This window comes from Polypterus senegalus, chromosome 13 (genome assembly GCF_016835505.1).
Source record: "Polypterus senegalus isolate Bchr_013 chromosome 13, ASM1683550v1, whole genome shotgun sequence".
NCBI classification, from domain to species: Eukaryota; Metazoa; Chordata; class Cladistia; order Polypteriformes; family Polypteridae; genus Polypterus; species Polypterus senegalus.
This window is the reverse complement of record NC_053166.1, coordinates 145323254-145344127: the sequence shown is the minus strand read 5'-3', so window position 1 is coordinate 145344127 and position 20874 is coordinate 145323254. Positions and strand designations below refer to the sequence as shown.

General features: G+C 41.1%; 1 protein-coding gene across 1 annotated transcript; it reads right to left on the bottom strand.

Moving 5' to 3' along the window:
• Positions 1 to 973: 973 nt before the first annotated feature.
• LOC120542557 (protein PERCC1) lies at positions 974 to 17792 on the bottom strand. The gene is made up of 2 exons (XM_039775089.1): positions 17752 to 17792; positions 974 to 2824 (listed from the first exon to the last, which is right to left on the bottom strand). Exon 2 carries the CDS (start codon positions 2804 to 2806, stop codon positions 1931 to 1933), a length of 876 nt encoding a protein of 291 aa, XP_039631023.1. The 5' UTR covers positions 2807 to 2824; positions 17752 to 17792; the 3' UTR covers positions 974 to 1930.
• Positions 17793 to 20874: the final 3082 nt, after the last annotated feature.

Below are 20874 nucleotides of genomic sequence, written 5' to 3'. Positions count from 1 at the left end.
CTTCTTTTGCTTAATAATATGAATTTCCTCTTTTTTGTTAATTTTGCCATGATAATCATTTAAAATAAGTGTTCTGGTCCCAATCCAGGGCATGAGTCCAACAACTATTAAACCTGCTTAATACAGTTCAGGGTCGCGGTCTGGAGCCTGTCCTGGCCATAATGGGTGTAAGGCTTTAACTCAACAATGGATGGGGTGTCAGCAATTTACCGGCAGACTCATCCACACGCACATACTCACTCATACCCAAGTGTCACCAGTTAATGAATGGCTCACTGATGTTTGAGGGAAATTTCACATGGGCAATATAAAGGGTGGGTGTGCCTCAGTCTTCTGGAACTGTATAGCAGCAGCACTAACTTCTACATGACCAAAGCAGTAAACGTGAACTTACTTTACATTTTCTGGAATCAAAGGGGGAACCTTATCAGTATTGGGTGATGCTAAGTGTGGTGTCCCTCTAGGGTCAGTGCTGGAGCTGCAACTCTTTTTAAAAGACATAAATGACCTGGATAGAAATAAACAACAAACTGGTTAAGTTTGTAGATGATACCAAGCTCTCTGGATTGGCATAGAGCGACTTGGACCGCATAAAGGCATGGGCAGATGTGTGGGAGATGAAATTTATTGGAAGGAAATATAAACTATTACATGTAGGAAATAGAAGCGTTGTATTTGAATGTACACTGGGAGTTGTGAAACTTGTAAATTCCCCTTATGGGAATGACCTTGGAGTTGTAGTGAGCTCATCACTTTCAACTTCCAGTATAGAGAAGCCATTAAGAAGGCTAACAGAATGCCAGGTTATATAGCATCTTGATGTATGGAGTACAAGTCCAAGGAGGTTATGCTCAAACTTAACAACAAACTAGTGAGGCCTCATCTGGAGTACTGGGCCCAGTTTTGGTCTACAAAAAGGACATAGCAGCACCAGACAAGATCCAGGGAATAGTGATGAGGCTGATTCCTGGGCTACACGGGACATAAGTGAATTATTCAATATTATTAGTACAGCAGATCCATACTCTTACTTTATAATGAGTTCAACAAGAACATGGGGACACAGGTGGAAACTTGTTATGGGTAAATGTTGTACATACATTAGGAAGTATTAGGATAGGATTGGTAAGCTTTGTTGGGATAAATGGACTATCATCAAAATGTTTTCTGATGTTTTACTGTACAGGAGCACTTGAGTATTAAAAGGGCAGCGAGTAGCTATCCATTTACCTACTTTTAATCCCATTTAATCTTATGGGTAGGCAGCAAGAAGATCAAGGCTGTATTTTTGTTTTTTGTAAAGAAATGAAGTTCTCCAGTCTGCCTAATCTAATTTGTGGTCACACACATGCAGCAGTACTAGATGCAAGTCTTTAACAAACTAAAAATGGGTACTAGTTCATTTCATGCCTCACACACACAATCACAATCATTAACCCTAACCTGCACAACCTTGTGGATGTGGCAAGAAAACTGGAATATCCAGAGACAAAATAACATCTGGCTGACATCCTTTTGACCGCAGCGTTATCCATTATGTCACGGAGGCACCACAGTGTTGAGTGAAAACGTGTTATTTATTTTAATTTTTCAGACCTGCACCAAACTTAGTGACGCTGTCTTTCCCACTGATGCTGGTGTCCTCTTTGTGCTCTTTCTTGGGTGCCTTTCTCATGTCCAATGTGAGCTTTTTTCCGGGTATCCCAGAGACAGCTGCTGGGTTCATTCCAACCAAAGAGGCCAATTGCTGCTTTGGACTGCAAATAAAACAACTTTTGCTTACTTCATGTAAATCTGGATCCAATGTTTGATTATTTTTTGTGGAATTGTCAAAGGAATTTAATATTTTAACTGATCATTTAAATGTAAAAGCTGGCCTTTCAAAGGTTCAAATTATCTGGGGTCCAATAAGGAAAGTGCAAAACCATGGTTAGCAAAGATTTTGATGTCCTGCTGACAACATCTCACTGCACATATGAAAATGGCCCATTTCTTGTTTTAGTCTGGCTTCTTCTGAGGAGCTTCTGCTTACCTCATGGAGGTCGTTGCTACTTTCGTAAGTCCAATTTGCCAGGAGATCACTAAAATCTGGGGTGCTACTTGTGGGGAGCATACACACAGAATTGGGAGAGGGTTCAGTCCAAAAGGAAGGAGGTAGACTCCTTTTGCACATTGGAATGATCTGGTGGTATTTCCTTTCTCCTTTCTTATTCTCCAGACCACCTGGACAGACATACCTCCGCAGGCCATACTCGAAGAGTTCTGCCAGTGGTCCCAGCTTCTGGATGCTGTCCCTGTTGCAAACTGACTTCAGAATGTGACAACTGGCCTCCCGTGGTAGAGTGATAGCAGTATTGGTTTCTTCTTCCTCAGGGTCTCCGGATTGTGCCATTTTGATCAGATCTGCATAGTATTGCTCCCGTGCTGATTTTCCAGAAAAAAACCTGTCTTCATAAATGTCACATGCATCCGGGTCATCTTCCTTGCTTTTTTTACCAAAGTATCTCTGGATATCACAGTTAATGAGATCTATGAAATGCAAAAGCTGATAGGTCATTTCAGCGTTGCTTGGGCCAACATCGTCTGCCGCTGTCCAGCTATCTCCAGCAGAGCTATGGGCATTGTCTCCGGTGCCAAATTCTGCTTCTTCCACTTGCCCATCTTCCTCCTCTTCCTCTTCCTCTTCCTCTTCAGTAGATGCATCCTGAAAATCCATGTCATCTTGAGGTTCAATAAAAGTACACAAAGGGAGCTGAAAATAGATCAGTCTGAAATCATTCAAGCTTCGTATGACTCCAGCTGCCATGCTGTCAACACCAAAGTTCTATGAAAAGAAGAAATATTCTATTAGGAAGAAGAAGTTCTGTTTATAATAAACCTACAAATACAGATTAAAAAATATATTCAAATGCATTCTTGTGCAGCCCGATGTCATAACGGTTAGTCCTGCTGCCTCAAAAATCCAGGAGTCAGGAGCTTGAATCTCAAGTCACTTTCCCTGGGAGTTTGAATGTTCTCTCTGTATGTGAGTGGGTTTTTCTTCAGCACTCGTTTTTTTTTCTCCCAACATCTCAAAGATGTAAATATTGGGTCAACTGGTGTCTCTAAATTTTCTCTGAAGGAGAAAATATGGGTGTTGTAGGAAGTGAGGAGAGATTTAACTTAGTAAAATAATGATCTGTTTTGCCTTCGGTGATGCCAGCAATTAATTGAATAATTTGGTAAGGCTCTTACGTTATTTACCAGACCTTTCTTTCGGGTCTCCAGCTGCTAGGTTTATAGCAAGATAACTGCAGCACGCTTATTTTTAAGAAATTGAATAATATCTTCAGATCTCTCCACAAATACAGGTGCCAGTCATAAAATTAGAATATCATGACAAAGTTGATTTATTTCAGTAATTCCATTCGAAAAGTGAAACTTGTATATTAGATTCATTCATTACACACAGACTGATATATTTCAAATGTTTATTTCTTTTAATTTTGATGATTATAACTGACAACTAATGAAAATCCCAAATTCAGTATCTCGGAAAATTAGAATATTGATAAAAGGTTCAATATTGAAGACACCTGGTGCCACACTCTAATTAGCTAATTAACTCAAAGCACCTGCAAAAGCCTTTAAATGGTCTCTCAGTCTAGTTCTGTAGGCTACACAATCATGGGGAAGACTGCTGACTTGACAGTTGTCCAAAAGACGACCATTGACACCTTGCACAAGGAGGGTAAGACACAAAAGGTCATTGCTAAAGAGGCTGGCTGTTCACAGAGCTCTGTGTCCAAGCACATTAATAGAGAGGCGAAGGAAGGACAAGATGTGGTAGAAAAAAGTGTACAAGCAATAGGGATAACCGCACCCTGGAGAAGATTGTAAAACAAAACCCATTCACAAAGAGTGGACTGCAGCTGGAGTCAGTGCTTCAAGAACCACCACGCACAGACGTATGCAAGACATGGGTTTCAGCTGTCACATTCCTTGTGTCAAGCCACTCTTGAGCAGGAGACAGCGGCAGAACGTTTTGCCTGGGCTAAAGACAAAACTGCTGCTGAGTGGTCCAAAGTTATGTTCTCTGATGAAAGTAAATTTTGCATTTCCTTTGGAAATTAAGGTCCCAGAGTGTGGAGGAAGAGAGGAGAGGCACAGAATCCACGTTGCTTGAGGTCCAGTGTAAAGTTTCCACAGTCAGTGATGGTTTGGGGTGCCATGTCATCTGCTGGTGTTCGTCCATTGTGTTTTCTGAGGTCCAAGGTCAACGCAGCCGTCTACCAGGAAGTTTTTGAGCACTTCATGCTTCCTGCTGCTGATGAACTTTATGGAGATGCAGATTTCGTTTTCCAACAGGACCTGGCACCTGCACACAGTGCCAAAGCTACCAGTACCTGGTTTAAGGACCATGGTATCCCTGTTCTTGATTGGGCAGTAAACTCACCTGACCTTAACCCCATAGAAAATCTATGGGGTATTGTGAAGATGAAGATGCAATACGCCAGACCCAACAATTCAGAAGAGCTGAAGGCCACTATCAGAGCAACATGGGCTCTCATAACACCTGAGCAGTGCCACAGACTGATCAACTCCATGCCACGCCACATTGCTGCAGTAATCCAGGCCAAAGGAGCCCCAACTAAATATTGAGTGCTGTACGTGCTCATACTTTTCATGTTCATACCTTTCAGTTGGCCAGCATTTCTAAAAATCCTTTTTTTGCATTGGTCTTAATTGATATTCTAATTTCCCGAGATACTGAATTTGGGACTTTCATTAGTTGTCAGTTATAATCATCAAAATTAAATGAAATAAACATTTGAAATACATCAGTCTGTGTGTAATGAATGAATCTAATATACAAGTTTCACTTTTTGAATGGAATTACTGAAATAAATCAACTTTATCATGATATTCTAGTTTTATGACCGGCACCTGTATTCTAAAGATTTGGCTGGGCCATTCAAGGACAATCACAGACTTGTCCTGAAGCTATTCAAGTGTCTTAGCTTTATGCTTCAGGTCATTGTCATGCTAAACAGTGAACCATTGCTCCAGTTTGAGGTTGTGTGTACTCTGGAGCAGGTTTTCTTCAAGAACTCTCTGTATTAAGCCACACTCATTGTTTCCTCAATTCTGACCAGTCTCCCTCTCACTGCTACTAAATAGCATCCACACAGCATGATGTTACCAGCACCATACTTCTCTGTAGGGATGGTATTAGACAGGTGATGAGCAGTGGTTGTTCTTTGCCAGACAGAGTGCTCGGAGTTTAGCCCAAAGAGTTCAGTTTTTGCCTCTGAGTTCTTTATATAGTCATATGCTTTTTACTCAAGAATGACTTCCATCTAGACACTCTTAACATAAATGGCTGAATGATGGACTGCTACTGAGATGGTCATCCTTTTTGACAAGTTCCTTCATCTCATCAGTGGACTTCTGAAGCTCTGTTAGAGTGACCATTGAGTTCTCTGTCATCTCCCTGACCAACACCCTTCTTGCCCAGTTACTTGGTTTCACTGGAAAGCCAACATTAGGAAGAGTCCTGGTGGTTCCATACCTCTTTTTTTCACAATTATGTGATCCAAGAAACACAAAATGCTTTAGAATTGTTTTTTCATAACCCTTACTCTGATCCTTGCCTTACCACAGAGAGTTCCTTGGACATCTCGGCTTAATTTTTGCCTTGACATGCAGTGTGAATTGAGTAGTTGAATCTTCCATACTCAAGTGTGTGTCTTTATTCACAGTGTAAACAAGGCGCTTTATAGCGCCCGACCCGGCACAGAATACACAGAGGCACGTGTTCACACTCAAGGTCTTTTATTTTTTCCTCTTCAGCCGTGGGCACACGTCTTCCCCGTGTCCCACCGGCCCAACACAGTCCAAAGCACAAACACACAAAGAAACCAACACAAACCCACAGTTTCCTGCTCCACCACTCCTCCCAGGCAACCTCGTCCTCTTCCTCCCGATTCTTGCCTCGATTGCTGGGAGGCAGGCCCTTTTATACCCCACCCGGAAGTGATCCAGGTGCCTGACCAGCTGGTCTTAATTGCACCTCCGGGTGGGGCTGATAAACCGTCCAGTGTGGTGGCTGGCTCTCTGCAGCACCCCCTAGCGGCCACCCCATCTCCCAACCGGGCTGCTGTGGTGGACTCCATGTCCCATGGAGCCACGGGGGAGATTGAGGAGGAATCCACTGCCAGGGAGACTGCCCCCAAGCGCCCCGGGGGAGGTATTGCAAAGTCCATGATGGCTCCCCCGGGACGTATGCATCAGAGGCGTCCCGGCCGGGCATGGGACCCGACTGTCCGTCACAACAGGTAGAGTCCAATCAATTTCTAGACACATCTTAAGGAAAACTGAAGCAATCGGGATGTGCCTGAGCATAGTTTGGAGTGGCACATTGAAGGGTCTGAATACTGATATAAAAACAAGAGATTTTAATTTTTGACATTTAATAAATTTCCTAATCGTTCTGGTAATGTTTTCACTTTGTCATTATGGTTATTTAGTTCAGATTGATGGGCAGGAATGGCAAATTTATCTGTTAAATCTGCAACACAATAAAGTGTGCAGAAAGAGATGGGGTCTGAATTCTTTCTAAATCCACTGTATTGTTTTGTGCAAGGCAAGCCAAGATGTTATTAAATGTAAGCATTTTATCAGTCGAAGATTATTTTATTTAAAAGCAGCATTCTCAGTGTTCTTTGCAATATGCGGTCACTTGTGAGCTTTTATTAGATAGCTGGTGTTTAGTCCAGAGTCAGGGGGTGAGCACAAGCATGGCCATTTATGCTGACCTGGACTAATGACGCTGAGTCATGGGATAGTAGCATGTGTCTGGGTTGTGGAGGAAAATCACTGACAGCAAAGGGAAACATACTGAAACATACTACAATAAAGTCACCTTTGACTCTGGTTAATATCTCAGCAGTATGCTTTGAGCCGTTTTTCCTCTGTCTCTTTCTCTTCTATATAACTAGATGGCTGTGCCCCCTGCTTGCTTTGTTTGCCAACCCTCGGGTATGGCTAACCGGATGTACAATTTAAAGTGATTGTTATTTTCGAGGGAACTGTTACATATGCATAATAGAACTATTTTACATTACAGCGAGTAATTAACCATAGTTAAAAATAGTAAAACAATAAATTGAAAGAAATTTATGTTTCATGTTGCGTCAGAGGTATTTGTTGAGTTATATGTTTTCGTTCTTTTTGGCTTTGAAATTAACGCGCAAATACTTTTTAAACTTAAACTTTTACTGTAACACTTCAGTAAAAACATTATTTGGAATTAACTTTTCGTCAATATCGCATTAAATTTTGATTCCGTGTTTGGACATACATCTTGACAACACAACATATAACTGCCCGTGAGTGAATATCATTTCTTTCTCTGTAATAAATAAACCGACTTTTTATGTTACAGCGAGTAAATAACCATAGTTAAAAATAGTAAAACTTAATAAATTGAAAGAAAATTATGTTTCATGTCACGTTAGAGGTATTTGTTGAGTTATACGATTTTGTTCTGTTTGGCTTTGAAATTAACACGCAAATACCTTTTAAACTTACACTTTTACTGTAACACTTCAGTAAAAACATATGCCAAACAACAAATCTTTTAATTCTCGCGGATGCGCCTCTTCATTGGGAAGAAACACTAGTTTTCCCTGATGGAAACATGAATTAGACGATCTACAAGTTTCCGACTTAAACTTTAAAGATGAGCAGTATCTACATACTTCTGTCATATTACCTATGTCCATATATTCAGTCTCTTTTCGCTGTTCCATTATTTCACCGAACAATAATTTCTGTTTGTTAACGCTAATGTGATCTTTACTATCTGTTTTGTGAGAGTTTCGAATTTTAGTACTTTCATAATCTCTAACTTGCTCTGCTTGTGTATCACGCCAGTGTTTTTGAACCTCTACTTTGTCTTCTACTCTTTCTCTTTTGTTTCCGTTCCCGCTTGGACCTGCTAGATTTTCATTTCCACTTGGTCCAGGCTGATTATTACCTTCCTTGTTTGTACTTAGATTATTGTTCTTTTTTGAATTCTTTTCTCTCAAGTGCTTTTGGGACTCTTTTTGACCGCTGCCTTTTCTTCTTCGCTTAGTCGTTGACGGTTCATCTAGAACGCATACAGTAGAATTATTGTCCAGAAATGGACTATTACGAATGAAACTAATAGATTGTATGTATAACAATACTGTCCAGAAAAGCTTCTTTAAAGGATGAAACAGAGGACTTTTCATAAACGACTTAAAATGAGGAAAAATTTATAAGAGCTTAGAGTGCAGGAAGTGTGTCTGACAAAAGCATTCACATGAATGAGAGGTGATTTGACCGTGTGCGTGGTTGAATATGGTTGAGAGGAGTGCAGAACTTGAAAAAAATCTGCTAGCAAAAGTCTAGTCTTGTGGAACTTGAAATTAAGTCTTTGAAAAAGTCTCATCCCAGGATTTCCTTTTATAATAAAGAGTGTGACAGGCGCCTGGCGTCCATGCCCAGCCGGGACACCCCTGCACACTGTATTCAGGGGGAGCAGCCCTGGACAGTGCAATACCTCCCCCTGGATGCTAGATGGCCGCCCCCCTGGGTTGGTGTAGTGCCTTGGTTTCCCACAGGGCTCCCTGGGAATTGGAGTTGGGGGCAGCCCTGTTGGGTCCCGCAGGTACCGCCAGGGGGTGCTGTGTTTGGGACTCCTGAGCCCGTGTGGGCAACAGCTTCATCACACCTGAAAGTGCCGCCGGATCTTGGTGATCTCAGGTGACCTATAAAAGGGAGCCAGCAACCACCACTCAGGGGCCAGAGTCGGGTGGAGGAGGACAAGGTTGCGAGGGAGGAGTGGTGGTGCCAGAGAAGAGTGTGCTTGTGCTGTACTGGTGTTTGGGACTGTGTTGTGGCTGGGGGGAGTACCGGGAAGACGTGCCCTCCAGCTGAAGAACAATAAAAATCCTTTTATTTTACACATGCCTCCCGTGCCCAATCTGTGTCGGGTCAGGCGTTATATAGTGCCTTTTCACAAGAGAGATGTAGTCAGTGACAGAAAAATTAAAATAACATCAATAGCTTTTTTGGTTTTATGAAGCACTATGTTAGGCTAACTGCAATATTGGGAGTGTGCATGTTTTATGTGCTGTAATGGACCTGCGCCATTCCAGGGTTGCGCCCCCTATGACCCTGAGTTGGATAATGTGGGTTTGAGAATGTTACTGTAAATTATACAGTAAAAAGAAATGTCAGCATCAAAAAGTCTGCCCACCCTTCTTGAAATGTCAACTAAAATCAAAACAAATCTTGTCAGATCTTGTAACCAACTAAATTTAAGTAGAAAAACAATGGACAGGTATTGGGGGGAAAAAAATATTTATTCTAAAAATTGTTCATTGCCTTGTAGTCATGTAAGCAGACATATTTATAAAACCTAACTATTGTTCTCCTTAACACTAGCAAATGGAGATTCTTCATTTTTTAAATGTATGATTGTGAGCAAAACCAAGCTGAGATCTTGTTTTTTTTTGTGAAACATGAATTTGATTATTAACTTATTTTACAAAAGATCTTAAATTAAATCACAGTAACTCATCTATCTGCTTTTATTAAAGCTTAAGCGAGAGACTGTTATCTGTCCATCTATTGATAATAACAGATTGTTAGATATGAAAAGCACTACAAAAGAGATATTTTATCATGCCTTTCATTTGTATCTGTCAATCATATAGGGCCTTTCATATCTTAGTCTTATTTTATTTATTTTTTTCTCCAGCCTTTGGAGTTTTTTTTTGTTTTTTCTGTCCACCCTGGCCATCGGACCTTACTCTTATTCTATGTTAATTAATGTTGACTTATGTTTATTTTTTATTGTGTCTTCTATTTTTCTATTCATTTTGTAAAGCACTTTGAGCTACATTTTTTTGTATGAATATGTGCTATATAAATAAATGTTGATTGATTGATTGATTAGTCTAAGAACTGAAATATCACAACTTTCACAACTGTCTGTCATTCTCCCAGCACATACAGGTCAGGTCAGGTCTGGTTGAGGAGCATGCACTGGTACAGTGCATTGCCTCACCCACCACATGACGAAACAGCTCAAGATTCCAGTTGGCAACCACCAGGCAGACACATGGTCCAGTTCCAGCCCCCGGAAATGACCCTCAATTTGCCGCAGCCAGGTGTTATGTGGGCGTCCTCTTGGCCTGGTCCAGCTGCTCAGGTCCTCAGCAATGAGGCTGTGATCACCCTTTGGGAAATCGCACCACATGGCCATAGTGCTGTAACTGACGCTCCTTCACAATGCAGGTAATGTGGCTCATTTGGGACTCCGTGAGCAACACAAAGTCAAACCAGCGGTACCCAAGGATTCCCTAAAGAGTCGCAGCACTGAAGGAGTACAGTCTTCGTCACTGGATAGCCTCCATGTCTCGCAACCATATAGCAAAATAGGAAGAACCAAGACTTTTTGCAGGGATATCAGGAGTGCCACTCACCCCTTTTCAGCGACCTCGTGACCTCCCACACTCTCTCAATTGGTCTACTGCAGGGACTTCAAACTCTAGTCCTGGAGGGCTGCAGTGGCTGTAAGTTTTCATTCTAACCCTTTTCTTAGTGACCTAATTTTGCTGCTAATTAACTTACTTTGAATTAGTTTTACGCACATTTCTTTCACTATCTTCAAATCAGGAACTTTGTTAAACAGAACCTTCTAGAATTTCCTCATCTTGCACCCTCATCCATGCTGGAAAAAATATTGCTCAAGCTCAAGGAGTCAGACTCCATCTCTACAATATATAAAATCATTTTACAATCCCTCCCTTTCAAAGATCCAAGAGGATACTGGGAAAAAGATTTCTCAATTAATATATCAGAAAAGGAGTGGAAAGTAGCAATGCAGAGAATTCACTCGAGCTCCATATGTGCAAAGCATACAATTATACAAATAAAAATAATATATCGAGCACATCTATCTCGACTAAAACTCTCCAAAATGTTTCCAGGGCGAGAGCCAACCTGCGAACGTTGCAACCAAGCCTCAGCCTCACTGGGTCACATGTTCTGGGCCTGCACCAAATGAACATTATTCTGGACAAAAATTTTTAATTACCTCTCAGACAGCCTTGGACTCACAATCCCTCCTAACCCATTAACAGCTGTGTTTGGGGTTCTTCCAGAGGGGCTTAAAGTGGAGAAAGACAAACAAATTGTGATTGCATTCACTACACTGTTGGCACGCAGACTTATTCTGATAAACTGGAAGAACCAAAACTCTCCTCTTTTAAGTCAGAGGGAAACCGATGTGTTATACTATTTGAAATTGGAAAAAATCAAATACTCAGTTAGAGGATCCGACTTTTTTCAAAACATGGCAGGATCTAATCAGTAATATTTTAAAACTAGCAACTTGGCGCGCGCGCGCTACGCTGCACGTTGGATGACCACAGTTGAATGACTCAATCGTAAGGACCTCTCGTCGGGTGTCTCATTGGCACGCTTTTGCCTCTTTCTTTCGCGATCACGGCGTAATCTGTCTTCTCCCTCTGTAGGGGTTTCAGTTGCCTTTCGTTGTGCGGCAGAGACGCGTCGTTGAGCTAATCTGTGTGAATGCTGAGTGTCCGTTTCTTGCGAGCGACCGTCACACCTTTGCCTCTTTGCTTCGTGATCACGCTGTAATGTGTCCTCTCTCGCAGCAGCAGGTTTAGTTGCGTTTCGTTTCGGCATTGTTCTGTAAGGTCTCCTCCGTACAAGTGCACATGGGTAGCTGAAGACGGAAAGGCATAGTGGGCATAGTGAGACACACGAATTGGTGACCAGGAGAACCATCCGACTCAGACGCGGGGCTCGAAATACTCAAGTGCACATGTTATTTAAAATTAAATTTGTTTTTTTTTTTTTTTGTTATGAACTTCCCCAAAAGAGTTGATCCCTGTAAATAGTTAATAGTATATCAACAATATAATCTAGTACGGGCGTTAATTAGCGTCACACCTCATAACCTGCACACACTACGTGTTTGGCTGTAACGCGGTGGACGCTATAAGGGTAGGTTGTGGTTTCTGTTTCTTTCGTGATTTTTTAATTTCATTTTATTGGTTATTTAATAGGCAGAGGGGAGAAGACGTTAATGTGACGCTCTGTCTATTTCTTTACTTTTGCTTTGAAAAGATTTTCGGGAACAGGAAAAATAAAAGCAAAGGGGAAAGAACGGAGGGGGGTAAGCAGGAATTCTGAGAGGGGATGGACTGGGGCTTTTCTACGGGGCGGCTATACAGCCAAAAGGAACGCGGACCCGGACCTGGACACCTCGCTCGGCTTTTATTATATAGATAAGCTCATAAAGCACAGAGAATTTATTAATTTAGGTATGTTTACAAGCCTTAAATTTCACGCCATTTGGCTTGATCTCTCTCTCAGGGGTGGGGATCGAATTGTTCTTAACTCAATTTTTCTTTTCGTAAAAACTTGATTGATTTGTATGGATTGCAATAAAATTAATTAAAAGAAAAATAGTTTTAATTGACTTGTTTTTTTAAGATTTGTTCCCTGGAATTTCTATATCATTCCTCTGAATTGCTTCCTTTGTTTTCTTAAACAGAAATGAAACGAGAAGTGAGTGAGCCAACAGAAGACCAACTAAGTCAGGTTCTGAAACTCCAACCAATTTCACTTCAACCAGTTGCTTAATTAGGCGCCGAGTCTTGTGGTTAATTAAACCCATTCTTTAATTCCGTAGCTTGTTGCTGTTCTCATTGTGCAATGGAATACATTTTCAAAATTGTTGATTTTTTTCTTTACTTTTGTAAGAACACTGTTAAAATGTTTTGGGGACCTGAGCAAATCAACATTCCTGAGACCTCCACCCTTTTTATTTTCAGATATTGTATGATAGTTGCAGTTTTTTGGTCACGTTTTGGCTCATTTTGTATCTCATTATTGTTTGGCTGCTAATTAAGGAAAAAGAAACAATGATTGGGTTTAAGTCTTTAGGAGCAGGTCAATTTAAATTAATTCAAAAGATGTTAATTAGTAGCAAAAACAGCTCACTAATTAAGAAAAGGGTTAGAATGAAAACCTGCAGCCACTGCAGCCCTACAGGACTGGAGTTTGAGATCCCTGGTCTACTGACTTCATAGGAAGAGTCAACAGTCATCCCAACTGACTGGGAAATGGACTCTTATGAAGTCAGCACATGCATCAATTTATAATAATAATAATAATAATAATAATACATTTTATTTGAAAGCGCCTTTCAAAACACTCAAGGACACTGTACACAGTAAAAAATAATAATAAAAGTAAGAAAATAAAAAGCAGGCAAAAGAGCAGGTAATTTACAAGATCACAAAAACATAAAACAGTTCCAAGATAGGAAAATGGAGAAAGTTATGTGGGATAAGCTATTTTGAATAGGTGAGTTTTTAATCTAGACTTAAAAAGAGAGAAAGAGGTGATGTTTCTTATTTCAGGAGGTAGGGAATTCCAAAGTCGAGGAGCAGAGCAATTGAAAGCCCTGTTCCCCATAATGGCAAGACGGGGGACAGGGACAGAGAGAGAAAGAGAAGAAGAGGATCTGAGACACCAAGATGGGATGATGATCTGTACCAAATCAGAGAGATATGGAGGAGAGAGATGATGAATAGCCTTAAAAGTATACAGAAGTATTTTAAAATTAATGCGATATTTGACCGGAAGCCAATGGAGCTGCTGGAGAACAGGGTGATGTGGTGAATAGAAGGGGTCCTGGTGATGATACGGGCAGCAGAGTTCTGAACACGTTGAAGCTTATGAATTGATTTTGAGAAAGACCAAAAAGAAGTGAATTACAATAGTCAAGCCGAGAAGTAACAAGGCTGTGAACAAGAATGGCAGTGGCCTGTGGAGTAAGAAAGGAACGGAGACGATTGATGTTACGCAACTGAAAATAAGCAGACCGAGTGACATTATTGATGTGTGAATTAAAAGACAGAGTACTGTCAAGGATGACACCCAAACTTTTTACACATGGGGAAACAGAGACTGGCAAGTTATTGATAGCAATAGAAAAACTATTAGTTCTGGATAATGTTGATTTAGAGCCTACCAGGAGAAGCTTTGATTTAATGCTGTTGAGTTTCAGAAAGTTAGAAGAGAACCATGTATTTAGTTCAGCTAAACAGAGAGTGAGGGAGGATGGGGGGAGAGCAGAATCAGGTTTGGTGGACAGATAAAGCTGGGTGTCATCAGCATAACAGTGAAACTGAATATTATATTTACGAAAAATATATCCAAGCGGGAGAAGGTAGATAATGAAAAGAAGGGGCCCCAGGACAGATCCCTGGGGGACGCCAGTGACCAGAGGAAAGGACTGAGAAGTGAATGATTTCAATTGAATAAACTGAGTACGATCAGACAAGTATGACTTGAACCAGGCTAGAGGAGTATGAGAGAGACCGATTGAGACTAACCTACTAAGTAGAATGGGGTGAGAAATAGTGTCAAAAGCTGCACTCAGATCCAAAAGAATAAGAATGGAAAGTAAATCTAGTACAGTAATAGAAAGAGTGCCATTTATACGAGGTGAGAAACAAAAATAACCGGATTGGTAAAAAAAAAAAATATATTTACTGATGAATTACAGCATTCTAAACATCGTTACCTTCTACATACTCTCCCTCCCGATCTCTGCACTGCTCCATACGTACGTGTGTTCACATCCTCCATTGAAGAAAAATGTGTTCCCTTCAGGTCTGATTTTCGGTAACAAGTAAAAATCACAGGTAGCTAAATCATGCGCATAGGGAGGATGATCGAGGACAGGAATGTTTTTGTCAGTCAAAAACTGCTTTACGGAAAAAGAAAATTCGCGAGAAATTTGATGTTGATTCACTGTTCGAATTTTTTCACCCGACATTATCGCGGCAACTTGTGTAGCGATTGTTGTGCAAATACTTACTGGGCTAATCACAGGACATACCAAACTGATCGGCGGTTTGAGAGGACGTGTAGGAGGGGATATACTGTAGTTCTATGATTCACATCTGGCCAACCTCCAGACGGTTTTCCAGGAAAGCCCCAAGCCCAGTCTGTTTTTTTTTTTTTTGTTGTGCCTCACCTCGTACATTGTACTGGATGGCAGGCATGGGCTGGCTTCCAGGCCTGGTTGGTTTAAGACTCCTTACCTGGACGGGAGGCCATCCTACCAAATAAGTAGGGTGGTCCCTACTGAAAGCCAAGAAATGGACAGGAATGGATATGCTGGCATCCCAGAAGGACTTGATGAAATATCCTTAACCAGCCAGTACAATGGAGGGACAGGGGAGGCAACTTACTTGGGTTATTTACTTCCCTAAAATGCCAAATGGCCGCATCCCTGGGTTAAAGTACTTTAACAGATACCCGCCGGACATGTTGGGAACTGTAGTCCTGTGGGTCAGCCCAGTTGGATTTGAAGGGTGCCACTAAGGGGCATTGAAGGGATTAATGCTCCCTACTTAATGGGACCTCAGGGTGCCTGTTCTGGATAAAGCAGCTCTGGTTCAGTGCAAGGGAGTCAGAGTCAGGAGAGGAGTTGGACAACACTCATCTAGAGGAATGAAAGGAAAGGAAGAGAAGAAAGGAGGAATTGTGCCTGTGCTTGTGTTTGTGAATGACCCGTGAAGGTATTTCTTAAAATAAATTATTCTTTGAACCTGAGACTTGTGCTTGTGAGGTTGTGTTTGGGGATTGGGGTTCTGCAATGCCCCCTAGTGGTCACAACATAAATGTGCACAGTACATGTAAACATCAAATGACTATCTCTAGAAAGTAAGGCAGCAGCAACCAGTATATTAAAGTAAAATAAGATTGTTTGGCACTGAGTAAAAGAAAACAGATAAATAAAGATGCATGGCAACTCAATTCAGAATAATCAAGGGATTATGTATGGCTTTCATAATTAGTATAACCACAAGAATATATATTTCTTCAAATGAAAATACTATTACCCAAACAGTTTACAGGAGACATTTAAAATACAGACTTCAATCTCAGCAGAAATAAGAATGACAGTGGTCCAATATCTGCAGTATCAGTGAAATATAAAATGATTTATAGCAAACAGGGAGGCTGCTGGAATGTAGCTGACATAAGTGAAGAGGGCACATTTTTATTTTTGCATAGCCAGCATTTCTTGTGCCAGCTGTTTTCCTTTTTTTTTTTTTTAGAGTAACCACTTCAGGCTGGACTGTATGCCGCCTTCAGAAATACCAGTCACAGTTATGATAACCTTCAGAGACCCTAACATTGTGTGTGAACTACTCAGATGTGTCAGCAGCAAAAATAAATCTTAAAAGATTAAGCGCAATTCACATCCCATACATGACTGACTGTGACACTTTTGTTTCATTTGTTTTCTACAGGCCCTGCTTTATACTGTTATATGGTAAATATGAATTGAACATTCAGATGGCTTATCTGTTGCTGAATTGACTTTTGGCTGACAGGTACTTCTGAATTTCATGCTTTGGTCTTGTCACCTCTGCACTTCTGCAACTCTCTGCTGGCAGGAGTACCGAGATGTGTCGCCAAGCCACTGCAGATGGTTCAAAAGGCAGCGGCACATCTGATGTTCAACAAGCTGAAGTGGGCACATGTCACTCCTCTTTGCAGACCACTACATTGGCTCCCTGCATGTATTCAGTTCAGATCCTTGATGCTTGTCTACAGAGTATGGGTCACCACCTACAGTATATGTATAAAGACACTTGTGAACTACTACGCTGTTTCTCATCCACTCATGTCAGTATCTGGTGGCATCAAATCCCAATCCAGACTCTTTTCATCTGTAACTCCTAGCAGGTGGACAAGTTGCCCACCTCCATTTGAAATTAGGCTCCCTCAATGTGTATAAGAAGTGTCTGAAAGCTTTCTTGTTTGGTAAATTTCTCTCTAACTATTTATTAGGTTCCTGTAACCGAGGAATTTTAACTCACATGTGTTTTGTTCTGAGCTCTTCATGTGTGATGGTCAATTTTATATCTTTCTCCTCTAGCACTTGTTCCTAAACAGTCCTCCCAGACTGATGCTCACTTGTAAGTTTCTTTGGATGGAAGCATCTACAAAGCAAATACGTGTAAATGTGCATAATGCAAGTGTGCTGCACCCCCCGTACTGGCAGCTCTGGTCCTTTTCTTATGCCCAATCTATCATCACGCATGTTCACTTACATTAGAATCAGTTATAGTTCTCTAACCAGCCAAATATCCATGTCTTCAGTATATTAAATGTGAATTGGAGGTCCCAGAGAAAAAACCCATTCAGATAGTGGGAGAATATGGAAGCTTCACATAGACAGTGTCTAAATCAGCCAAACAGCACACCAAAATATAATACGTGCTTTCTGAAAATATTGTATCTAGAACTGAGTTGTGGATATAATAATAATAGTAGTAACAGTAATAATAATGTCAATTTGCTGAGCCTACTGTCACAAGTAAAAAATTGTGGAGAATTGTGATTATAATCATCAGTAGTCTGCTTTTTATTTATCAAATCTTGATTGAAGACTGTATGTAGTGTAGATCATCCACAGCAATTACTAGAATTAAGATGCATCTATTTTATTTTACATTCAGTAAAGACATCATTTTAACCCTAAGCAAAGTCAAGAGCTGGCGAAGAAGTGTCAAAAAATCAATTCATTTCAATCTACAAATTTAAAGGAATATACAGACAACATGTTAACATCTAAAGCAAAGATGCTTATTAAAAACTCCCCAAAGGACTTACCTTGATTATTTTTGCAGAAAACCCTTAGTAATGAATGTCCGTGGCTAATATTTCAGTTAGTTATGTGAGACAGAATTTATACCTTGACATTATGTTGAGTTTGGCGGGGGGGGGGAGTTGGCATGTGTGTTTTGCTAACAAATATTTGATGGCCGTATTGTCTTAGCGGACTAGGCAAACAGAGCATTGGTTTATTTTAGCACCCAGCAACCAGGGAACACTGGAGAAAGGAATAGCGGGATAGAAGTTTGGCGTCACCTTAATGGCCTGCTTGCCAGGGAATTCTCAAGTGCTTTTCCTGTAAATCCCGCTATCAAACTCACAGCCCCAGATGCCCACTGCCTTCATTGCAAAGTATGCCTTATCAGCTGGCTTCTGATCTGGGTTCCAGATCAAGGATGGGGCCAAACAGGCGTAAAATTAAATTACATGCTATTTTGACTCCTGGAGTACGCTCCTTTTTAAAAAGACATCATGCTTATCACAAAGGCAGTGGACTAAAGAGGTCACTTGGCTTATGATGAGGAAAAAAAAAACTGCCTCATAATTGGGTCTGGCCATCAGTAAGTGCATAAAATCAGCCCACAAAAGGTGTTTGCAGGAAGATGGTGTAGTTGGTATAGTAAATTCTTAAAAAAGAAATTACGTGGAAAGCTATGCTTTTCTAATACACCCGTGTCTCCAGCAGGGGGCACTTTCTCCCTGGGATGGTGTTCTTTATTGAAATGCAGGACATAATTGAACCTGCATATGCACCCCTTCAGCAACCATGGTAGAAATAATCAGCCGAGAGAAATTTTGTACAAAAGGATATATAGTTATATATATAATATGCTGCGGTGGGTTGGCACCCTGCCCAGGATTGGTTCCTGCCTTGTGCCCTGTGTTGGCTGGGATTGGCTCCAGCAGACCCCCGTGACCCTGTATTTGGATTCAGCGGGTTAAACAATGGATGGATGGATATATAATATACCTCTCTATTATAAAAGGAAATCCTGGGGTGAAACTTTCTCAGAGATAATTTCAACTTCTGCAAGAGATAATTTCAGGTCCCATGAGACAAGACTTTTTTCCAAGAGATTTTGACAAGTCCCGCCCTCCTCTCAAACATTTACAACCACACCCACGGTCCAATCACTTCTCATTCTTGTGAATGCTATTGTCAGACACACTTCCTGCACTCTCAGCTCCAAGTGGGGTCGGAAATAAAAGACAAAGAGTAGAAGTCAAAGTAGAATGTTGTAAAGAGGTTCAAAAACATTGGCATGATACACAGGCAGAGCAGGTTAGAGATTATGAAAGTACTAAAATTCAAAAGTCTCAAAAAACTGATAGTAAAGATCGCATTAGCGCTAACAAACAGAAATTATTTCTCGGCGAAATAACGGAACAGCGAAAAAAGATTGAATATATGGACATAGGTGATATGGAAGAAGTATGTAGATATTGTTTGGCTTTAAACTTTAAGTTGGAGACTTGTAGATCGTCTAATTCTTGTTGCCATCAGAGAAAAGTAGTGTTTCTTCTCAATGAAGAGGCCTATCCATGAGAATTAAAAGATTTGTTGTTTGGTGAAAGTGAAATCCACATACGCGAACAGCAGAGATGACAAGTGGCTGGCGTGTAACGCTGGCCAGGGGGTTGGTGAGTGAAATGAGCAGGGGGTGAAGCCCCCCTAGTATATATATATATATATATAGTTATATATATTTAACTTTCTTGAAAATGCAAATATATAAACATTGTGGACCCCTGTGCTCCTGGGGCTCCTGGCCAGAGCCCATTGTGCCCATACGTTAAGACGGCCCTGTGTAGATACAGTGCGAAGAGAAGCCATTGGAGCAATAAAATCATAGTCCAGTTATTCAGTAGGGAATGCTGATTAATGTATGTTCAGTTCTGCGGAGTGCAGGTGGCGTTCTTCTTGCAGATTTGGCTTCTGGCTTCAAGATGGTTCTGCGTGGTTATAACTACTCACACATTTTGCATATTCAGTGAGCAATTTAATGAAACTTGCCAGGTATGGATAACTACCTGTGCTTTGTTATTTATGGACTGTGCTCTTCTAAGAGCCAAATAGCACCTTTTTACCTATCTGTGCACAGTGCAACTTCTCTAATCACTCATGGTGTCTACCTGAAAGTGATGGGTCAGACTTGAGGTCCCTACCTGAAAGAACTGTCCTCACATCAGTTACATGTATACTAAATAATCTGGCTCAGATATCACAATTATCCAATAGTTATTTTTCATTTCTTGTTAGAACCTTGGCCATCATCACTAAACAGAAGCATTGATACATTACATTCCATAAGGGCTTATCCAGCACAGGGTTGTGGGGCAGCTGGAGCCAATTCCAGCAAGCATTGGGCATGCGGCAGGAACAACACACCTGGAAAAGGCACCAGTTCATCACAGGGTGAACACACACACCACATACACACATGGGCCGGTTTAGTATAGTTATCTACCCTGCATGTCTGAATTATGGGATGAAACTCACGTGGACAGGGCGAGCACCAAAGGCGCAAACCACAGCCACCTTTCAAGTATACTCTTTATTTATTATTTTATAACTGCATGTGGTCTTCAGGTCAAAAAACAACCTGAAGACTCCCTAGCAGTTTTACTATACTCGTGAACGAGGAGAGGCATCAGCTAACTCTTAGGAATTACACAGTGCAGAGGACCTGGACCATCCTGTGCTTGCTGCCCTACTGGCTTTCGTAAGAAGACACTGGTAATACCATATCTTCACCGTGTCGCTGGTATATGAGTCCTGTTAATCTTTGTCTTGATAAAATAACACCAGAAGTGCAATGTTTTTACTGAAAACTTTCAGCCTTGCCCCCCATTGCTGAGGTGTTTCACTTGCACGTTGTTGAGCCATGGTGTATGCTTAATCTGTGTCATTAGCACAATGTTGTTGTTGGGCAAGGGCATTTTGTGCACACAGGTCTTTCGTAGTGAGAAGTGAGGGGTATGCATGCACCATCTAGTGGTTGTGGTCGAGTGTGAGCAGAGTGGACTGCTCCATACACACACACACACACACACACACACACACAGAGGTCTTTCGTTTATATACATATGTCTAATTATAGTGTCTTTCAGAGTGAGAGG

Bases quoted from the DNA above. Each gene is read 5' to 3' on its own strand.
- LOC120542557 (XM_039775089.1), bottom strand. From the start codon at position 2,806: ATGGCAGCTGGAGTCATACGAAGCTTGAATGATTTCAGACTGATCTAT.